Source organism: Pinus tabuliformis, chromosome 8, assembly GCF_031772625.1.
Source record: "Pinus tabuliformis cultivar Carrire ecotype Pingquan chromosome 8, CPIR1, whole genome shotgun sequence".
NCBI classification, from domain to species: domain Eukaryota; kingdom Viridiplantae; phylum Streptophyta; class Pinopsida; order Pinales; family Pinaceae; genus Pinus; species Pinus tabuliformis.
The window spans coordinates 56,636,121-56,645,744 of NC_142294.1; the positions used below are offsets into that span (position 1 = coordinate 56,636,121).

Sequence of the window (9,624 nt, forward strand, 5' to 3'; positions counted from 1 at the left end):
CTATATTTCAATGCCTATTCCATCTTCCATTCCAGGAAGATGTCATAGCATTATGCTTACTACTGTTGCAAATCGTTCTCGATCATAACAAAAATATGAATTTGCTTGTATAGCTGGTTTGATATTTCCAATCACCTCATTCATTTTTGTTAGACAGTATTACAGTTTTCAAAAGGAGTGCCAAGTAGGACCACACAACAATTAACCTATAATGTTTTTGTGGATTTGTAAGTTAAAACTTGAAGCAGCAACTATAATTAAGAGGGTGGATGTTGATACTAATTTATGGCATGTTGTAAAATGTATGTTGTGATAGAACATGTGGTGCTTTTTGCTTTAATTGTCAAAAAATGTTCTGTACTCAAGCAACTTGTTAATGATAGCAGAATTGATAAAATAAAATAATAATGTTTGAGTGGAACATTACTAGAAAGTTTGTAAGAGAAACATGCAATTTTTTTTTGTTTATTTGGTCACAAATACTTGATGTGCACACACCAACATATATATATGTGGAAAACCTTATGGGATCCCTCTCTCCCCCTCATAATATTGAGATCGAAGGTGGCTCAACTCCAACCACAACAGCTGCTGGTAAGTGAGCAGGACTCTGCCTGACTTACTGAAGTATTCACGCTGAACCGTGCCTTGAAACAGTATATTCAAAATGGTTGTGCTAACCAACTGGACTTCAAATACTCGCATATATGCAATAATAATAGAACTGAATGTTCTCTTATTTTTAAAATCAAATTGCAAAATTAATGGGTTTGCTGATTAGATTGCTGATTAATGTGTTTGTGAGATGACGCTGTTATGTCAGTTTTAACAATTTAGCTTGGATAATAGATGGAGGGAAATTTATTTTCTTTGGTTGTTAAAATATATCTGGTTCAAATATGGTAGGTGCCTGGATTTCAAGGGCTGGCAAAATGGTCAGTCTGTTTATACATTGTATATATCCTGAGATATATGCTTCTCACATAGGCCTGAGATATATGCTTCTCACATAGTTTTCAGGAGGGGTGGCAAATCACTGAAGAAATCAATGGTGTTTTACTGTGAAAGACTATCCAGGATTTTATTTAGTTCTTTGGTAGGCAACCTGTGCTTTTGTTCAAATTTGAATGTATGTTGTGGCTTCAACATTAGAACATGTATGGTCTAGTCACTAGGTCTCTTGGCTAACTTGATTTGGACAGAAGTATTATTTTGCTTTTCAACGGAAACAAAGATTCATAACGATAATTTAAAAACAGCCTCAGCTTTAGGCATATAATTTACATAGCGATAGGAGTTACTAAAAATTCCTTGAGATTGTTAAACAATTCCTAGTGCAGGAAATGTGTAGTATAGGGTTGTATCATTCATTTAACACGTGTCGTATAGCCCTGAAATGTGTTTTCAGCTGAACAAACACGACTGGGAAATGCATTTCGTACAATTGGAAATGCCCACTATCAGAAACGCATTTGCAGATTGTATTGGCATTGTTATAACCAAAATGGTCACGACTGGGAAATGCATTTCGTACAATTGGAAATGCCCACTATCAGAAACGCATTTGCAGATTGTATTGGCATTGTATAACCAAAATGGTTTCGCTGATTTTTTACTCAGTTTTCACCCGCTTTGATAACAAATAATTTTAAATTTTTAAAATAAAATTGATAAAAGCGAAAGAGAAAATGTCAATTTTTACTCAAATTTTTATCACAATTGTTCATTGAATCCCAGATTATTGGACAATTGAAGTTAGCACAGCTTATTTATTGCATCGTAATTGAAATATATTAGCACACCATATTAAAAATTAAAATTATTAAACTAAGTCTCGGATTACTTTATGAAACTGTACAACTTAACCAAAGATGGTCAAATTTAGACTTACCTGAACCTTTAAAAATGATTGACATTGATTTGAAGGCAAATGCTTCCTCTATAATTTTTAAGCGATGAGCATCCACGCATCCACAACCTATCAAGAGTTGGGACAGCATTTACAGTGTATACTGTTCGCATATACCACCCCTCCTGAGTGAATGACCTTGAGGCTCAACCACTGAACAAACAATTGCCTCCTTGTGGGGTGAACTGAACCCTCTGGGAAACAGCGACATGATGTAGGAGGAATCGAACCCTGGTTGGAAGTGAGACACTGCCCCACTTTCAGTGTCCCAGCTCACCTCTCATTGTTATTGACAGAAACTTTAATACAATGCAGTTGACAGTAACTATGGCTGGTATGAAACAACCCACAAAGAAATTAACTCCATTTTCATGGATATATGATAAGATCTAAATTTATTGGAGGATTAACCTGTGGGGAGCTATTTCTCTGTTGCCTATGTTAATGATTTTATCATTATCTAATAGTAGAGGCTAAATTTGCAATTAGATTTCTAATATTCACTTTTAAAGGTATTTTACTTGTCATCGAGGATATATAAAGTTTGCCCTTCAAAACAAAAGAGTGCCATATTTAAGTGATTGAAATATTATTTCTTGATAAACGCAGGGGTTTGGTGATTAATGTATATTTCTATCTGGCATCAGTTCATCCTTATAGTTCTCTAAGAACTAATGATACTGACGGTGGCCTTTGTGATGTTCTCTGTTTCGTATAGCTCAGATGTTATCTCTGAACTTTTGAATGTTGCTTTAGATTGTAATGCTTGTAAAATTTGGAATTCTTATGGTGCCATTAGAATTTGATCTTGGACAAATTTTCATAGATGTTGAATTTAGCAAAATTAATGATATAGACTTTGGATTTTATTTTCTTATGTTGGGGATTAACCCATCTATTTGAAATGGAAGTTTCTGTTCTGTTTTCCTATTGCTGTCCTCCATTTTATATCTCTGTTGTTCCCATAGTGCGCCATTTTCAATGTTCCTAAACATCACTAGTTGGGCAGAGGAGCATTTATGTGGATCTACGAAGACCAAGTTTGTGGATTTTTCTATTACTCCAAGAGTCATTCAAAAACCCTGGAATGCAGTCAATGAAACGTAAAGCTAGCCCTAACAAAAACATGTTAACGGGCTTCTTTGCCAATCCAGTCAATGTGTAAATTTGATATTTGTTTTACATGCTGTAGCTGTCATTGCAAAGTGGCACTAAGTTTAGATTCCATGCTATTCTTTTCCTTTATTTTTAAGAAAGGCCTGTTATTGCAACTCATTCCATAACAGTGCATCTCTATTCAGTAATAATTTATTTTTTTTATTGGACACCCTCGAAATCTGACACTGCAAAGTGATGTTTATGAATTTGGAGTAGTTCTTCTCGAGCTATTGATTGGTCGCAGACCTCTAGACTTAAATCAATCCCTGGCTAATCAGAACCTTGATTCACAGGTAAATTGTTACAATTCTCTGTTTATGAGCAGTTCTTTTCCTTTCCCTGTTTGAACTGATGGAAGATATTGCCCATAGTGTCGAGAAACCCTAGATTGTATGTATGCCCATGGTGTCAGGAAAACCTAGATGGCATCAAAGATCTTTTTATTCTGATCTTCCTATATTAACACATGTTCTCTTATAACAGCTTGTGCAGACTTCCCAAACATTGGTAAGAATGTGGGTATCTAATAAGCAGAGTTACCTTTAAGCCTTGAGCATTGCCAACCCAAAATTAACATATTAGAATCAGTAGATGAATGATGAATCCAATGCAGAGCACAGACATAGATTTTTAATGTATTGGAAAAAAGTAGTCCTTGCTAATTATTGTGTAGTACTTCTTTGATTTAGGAATCTAGGATCTTTGTCATTAATAATAGTATAATCCTTCTCAATTATTTTGTTTTTTATATATTTGATCTAGGATCTCTGCCAGTAACTTTCCTTAGTTTCCTACTCTCTGTATCCTAGTTTCCTGTGAATTTAGCATTGCGATTAGCTAGCATAGCAAAATATCTATCTGTCCATTCAATTTTAGATTATCTGATTTTCATTGGATGGCAGTTTCTTAGGTTAGGAACAAATTGAAGGAAAAGAGAAAGCTGAAAAAAGTTATAGATTCAGGGGCGAATAAAGATTCATATAGCATGGAATCTGTGTCATAGATCCAGAGGTGAATAAAGATTCATATAGCATGGAATCTGTGTCAATGCTAGCGAATCTCGCTTATCGCTGTGTTCGGAAGGAGACAAACAGGAGGCCTGCCATGTCTGAGTGTGTGAAGGAGCTTGATCAAATTTGAAGGTTGAACCAAAAAGCGCTTGGAAATGAAATCACTACACTGTGTTATCAGTTTTTGTGAATAGAAAGGAAAAACACTTTGGTTGAATGCTTTCAACCATGCCAATGCCTATGAAGAGGCCATGGCTGATGCTGTGAGGCCATGGCGTTTCTTTTGCAACATCTGGTGCAATTGCGAGTTAAATCATTGTTTGATCGGTGGAGTAGAGGGTAGAGGGTCTTTTCTATGCACCAGATACAAGGTTTTCTTTGGTTAAGAGAGATTCCAATTTGATCTTGTCATCTTCAACTATCATTGATATGACTCTAGAAATTATGGATTACAAGGAAGCATAAGAGATCCAAAGGGCTCTTTGAAGGATTAAGAGTCTATCCAATGAAATAGAATCTCTCTTTCATAGGTGACCTCCAAGGTTCATGAAAACAAATACCAATTCACTACACAAAATGCAACAATTATAAATGTTTTGGTCCAACAAAAGCAAATGTTTGCAAGGAACATGGTCATCTGTTAAGGAACATGGTCATCAACCTTAATGAAGATTGTTATTCTAAAACTTCAAATTATAAAATGTTAATCAACTCAGTGCAAACAAATCTGTTAAGGAACATGGTCATCAACCTCAATGAAGATTGTTATTGTAAAACTTCAAATTATAAAATGTTAATCAACTCAGTGCAAACAAATCTTAAATAGGAAACAATGAATCAAATGAAAGATGACATAGACATTGGGCAACTACACTCTCTTCCTCCTAATCTAAATTATTATTAGGAGAAGTGACATAGACATGGGCAACTACACTCTCTTCCTCCTAATCTGAAAGATGACATAGACATTGGGCAACTACACTTTCTTCCTCCTAATCTGAAAGATTGGGCAACTACACTTTCTTCCTCCTAATCTAAATTATTAGAAGTGACATAGGCATTGGGCAACTACACTCTCTTCTTCCTAATCTAAATTATGATTATTACGAATCTAAATTATGATTATTACGAGACATTGGGCAACTACAGTCTCTTCTTCCTAATCTAAATGAGGATTATTACGAATCTAAATTATGATTATTACGAGAAGGTTAGCAGACACCATGTATTTTAATAATGTTTATAATTTTTAATTTTTAATATAACTAGTGCCACCATATAAAAATGTTACCATATAAAAATGTTGTTGAAATTAAATGGTTAGGTGGCTAGTAAATGTTGATAAACATTTGAATCTATAATAAGCTTTATCATATATTTTACATTACAAAAGTAATAATAAAAAAATCATAAAAATTAACTAAATTACAACTTTCTTTAAATTAATAATGTTTATAATTTTTAATTTTTAATATAACCAGTGCCATCATATAAAAATGTTGCTGAAATTAAATGATTAGGAAATGTTGATATTAAATGGCTAGTAAATGTTGATAAACATTTAAATCTATAATAAGCATAAAAAACTCACACTTTATGATACATCTTACATTAGTAAAGTACTAATAAAAAAATCATAAAAATTAATTAAATTACAACTTTCTCTAAATTAAAATTCAGTTTACCCACTTTACCATATAATGTAATTTAAAGAATGAGGTATGCCAGTTATCGTGGATACATAGAGTTTGACATGGTAGCATGGGATGTTGACGGAAGGGTTGAAACATGGAGCGTTTGAGGTCTGGCCACGGAAACTACGCCTATATCCTCACAGTCAATTAAAGCAGGTGCAGAGGGCGTAACTAAGATGTCAGAATCACCTGTAAGCATATTCAGAACCATGGACATGGATGGCCTCTGACTTGACAATCCCTGAACGCAAAGAAAAGCGATGAGTACCACTCTTAGTACCTGCCCTTGTTCGTTTTCAGACATCCCTTGCACTTCCAGTTTTGGATCAACAATGTTAATGCTTTCGTTCCTTTCGTATAAATTCCACGCCTGCATCAAATTAACAAATGTTTAATTGCCATAGACACATGCTCCCCAAACAAAGCCAATTCAGTTTGAAATGTAAATTTTTAGAAACCTACCCACTGCAAAAGAATCGGCGATGGAAGTCTTGGATCCACGCACTTACGACCACTCAGAATCTCTAAAACAAGCACCCCGTAACTATAAACATCAGCTTTTTGGGTTAAGTGCCCATGAACAACATATTCTGGAGCCATATACCCTCTGCATTTGTAACAAGTCCGTTGTCAGGATCAATATGGGTTTCTGCTTATAGGCAAAAGACCAACTTTCAGCAAACAAAATTGCCCGTTCATTGGGCTCTGATCTTGTAAAGGTTTAATAATTTAGCCTGGGTTTGAGTTGAACCCAATTAATCTAGGTTTGATTGGTAACATATTGCAGGATTTAGATTTAACTGTGCCAAAAATTGATGGTTTCCTTTCCAAGAAAGGGAAAATTGCTTACATTGTTCCACCCACATTGGTTGTAATATGGGTTCTGTCGTCTGGAAAAAGTTTTGCCAATCCAAAATCCGCTATTTTAGAGTGGAGATTGTCATCCAGAAGTATGTTGGCAGCTTTGATATCTCTGTGCACAACGGGAACCCGAGAATGTTCGTGCAGATATGCAAGACCTCGGGATATTCCCGTTATGATCTGAAAACGTGTTTCCCATGGAAGAAAAATTCCTCTATCCCCTGTTTATTTTTGACAGTCACGCTTTTAGAAACAATTGCAAAGCATTGAAATAACAGAAACTTTATACAATTCAATACAATTAGTATTCAAATTACCAAACAAGTGTATGTCGAGGAAATAGCGGGAACTTTATACAATCCAATATAATTAGAATTCGAATTACCAAACAAGTGTATGTCGAGGCTCCTATTTGGCATGAATTCGTAAACTAGGAAACGCTTCTGTCTGTGAGTGCAATATCCAAGTAGGCGGAGAATATTTCTGTGAAGAACACCGCTGATGGCTTCAATTTCCGTATGGAATTCCATCACGGCTTGGCTTGATTGCTTTGGAAAGAGTTTCTTCACAGCCACCGGTGTACCATCACGAAGTATTCCCTGCAATGAAAATCATTTTAGGACACCAGATTTTGGAGTAGAATAAAGTTAAAATGAGAGATTCATCAATACTTCATTTCCCTTGCCAGAGATGCCCATTTTTTTTTTGTGCATTCATGTATACATGAGCTAAAGACATTGGAAATATTCAAAGAACCCTATAAAAAGAGGTATAGAACAATGGAGGAGTGATAATATAGACTTTGAATTTGACTACAGGTACAACTGAAACGCTAACATAAACTGAGTGATAATCTTAGTAGCCAGGGGAATGCATTTTTTATTGGAAATGTCTCTTTCAAATCACATAGCAAGGTGCTATGCATTTTGAGTGAGAATGAAGTTGGATGCTTTGCGTATATACAAATGCCTATGCACCTCAAGATTTTGTATCCTTCTTCAATCTTAATAGCAGTTCTATTAATTTAAATAAAATATACTTTAAAAAATCAAACACAGACTAATTCTGTTTACCTTATAAACTTCACCGAACCCTCCCTGTCCGAGCTTGTTTCGAGCCTCAAAGCCTTTGGTTGCTTCTCTAATCATCCGGTAATCAAAATAAACAAGTCTGGATTCTTCTCCTTCTCCTTCACCTACCCAGGCACGCCTTTGTCAGGTGATAAAACATTGTGTAAATTTAACATAAAAAAGCATCACGAATAATAGACCAGATATATATACCTGCTCTACTATTTCTCCTTTTCGATCCCACGCTCAACCAACATATGAATAAGAGGAAGCAAGATACAAGAGCTGTCCCCCCAATGCTTCCTAATAATATTCGATTTAGAATGTTAGGATTTCCTCTGTCTTTTGGAGGGATTGTTTGCCCTGCAGGCCATATTACTGTTTCCGAAAGACAATTTTCTAGGTTCAGTCCTGGGCTTACTCCAAAATATATACAGTAAGCCTTATAGTTATTCACCATAGACTTGAGTTTGGGATGGTCATCGCATGCCGAACTGTTGAGAGCTTTTACAGTCGCTGCAAAGCCTTGTCCATGAACAATGGCGGTGTGAGAGTTAGAACCATTCATCCATAACCATATCGCCGTCTGGAAAGAAATTGTGGAATTTTCAGACACCTTGTCTGGGTTCCCCAATAAGTCCAATTTAAGGTACTTCCCCGCAGCTTCGTAGTTGTTGTTCCTACAGATAATTAGACCATTCAATCATTCAAAAACCATTTTAAACCTAAAATTATATTATCCCCAAATTCCAAAGAAAAAATCATTCTATATAAACTGCGCAGCAATTATTAATGTTCAAACCCTCCTTTTCATATTCATTTTTCTGGCTTCATCATACAAAGATGTATTTAAATAAAACTCACCCAGTTAATCGTAAGGGTCCGCGAGCAAAATAACGGTCTCCATTAGCACAGGAATAGTTAGTGGAACTTTGATTGCAGTAGGGCTGAACATTTGATTGAGCAACATAGCAGAATTCTGTAACCAATCAAGAACCCCACGTGTTTTATAAGATGAAACGAATGGAAGAAAAAGAAAATGATGCAGTTGTCCAAAAGATTATCACCCTGACTCATGTCGACCACATTAGCGAGAAATGCCGCAACCTCCCTCCTGGAATCGTTTGATGATCCGGTGTTTGCGAAGGCCGGAAACGAATTGGCGGCAGCGATGAAGGACTCGTAGGTATAGAAACCTTTTCCTTCACAACTGTAGCTCGGGGCTGGGGCGCCAGACAGGATCCGCATGTCTGAGACGGCCGCACCTTCCATTACAGCCATAATTAACAGTGCCAAGAAAACAGTGATCAAACACAGCGGAGTCTCCATGCTGTCTCTCAGAGCGAACAACACATTAGTCAATGAAGGCGCCCTGACTGGTAAGCCGAGTAGGGTGATACTAATGGTGATGCTGTCCACGCCCATTGGTCAAAGCCAACTCGACGCCACGCCCATTGGTCAAAGCCAACTCGACGTGTGATCCACGGTTGTGATTCCTAACTCCCTAGTCTTTGGAAGGTGGATTTATCGCTGTTACTTAGTCGGTAAATAAAATTTGGTTCTTTTTTTATTCCACAAATGAAAGAGTATAAGTCTCTTTATTTTATTAATTTAAGTAGGTTAGGAATTCCAAATTATATCTATTATTTTTATTAAAATAGGAAATAAAATATTGCTAAGAGTATTTGATGATTAGTATTTAAATTATTTTAGGTTCAGAAATTTAAAAATATATTAAAGGTTAAATATTTTGTTTAAATATTTTTATTTTTATAATGTTAAGAATTGAGAAAAATATTTTATTTTTTTAAATTTTAACAAGTCACTTTATTTTATTATAAAATTAATAAAAGTTTGTTTTTATTTTAATAACTGTTATTTTTTAATAAACTTTTTATTTAAATGAATTACAATGAAAATAT

General features: G+C 35.3%; 1 protein-coding gene across 1 annotated transcript; it reads right to left on the minus strand.

The window, feature by feature from the left end:
* Positions 1-5,719: 5,719 nt before the first annotated feature.
* LOC149234124 (cold-responsive protein kinase 1-like) lies at positions 5,720-9,165 on the minus strand. Its single transcript, XM_089371752.1, has 8 exons — positions 8,770-9,165; positions 8,567-8,681; positions 7,916-8,382; positions 7,706-7,827; positions 7,018-7,231; positions 6,622-6,853; positions 6,234-6,378; positions 5,720-6,141 (listed from the first exon to the last, which is right to left on the minus strand). Exons 1-8 carry the CDS (start codon positions 9,125-9,127, stop codon positions 5,806-5,808), a joined length of 1,989 nt encoding a protein of 662 aa, XP_089227878.1. The 5' UTR covers positions 9,128-9,165; the 3' UTR covers positions 5,720-5,805.
* Between the last annotated feature and the right edge of the window lie 459 nt (positions 9,166-9,624).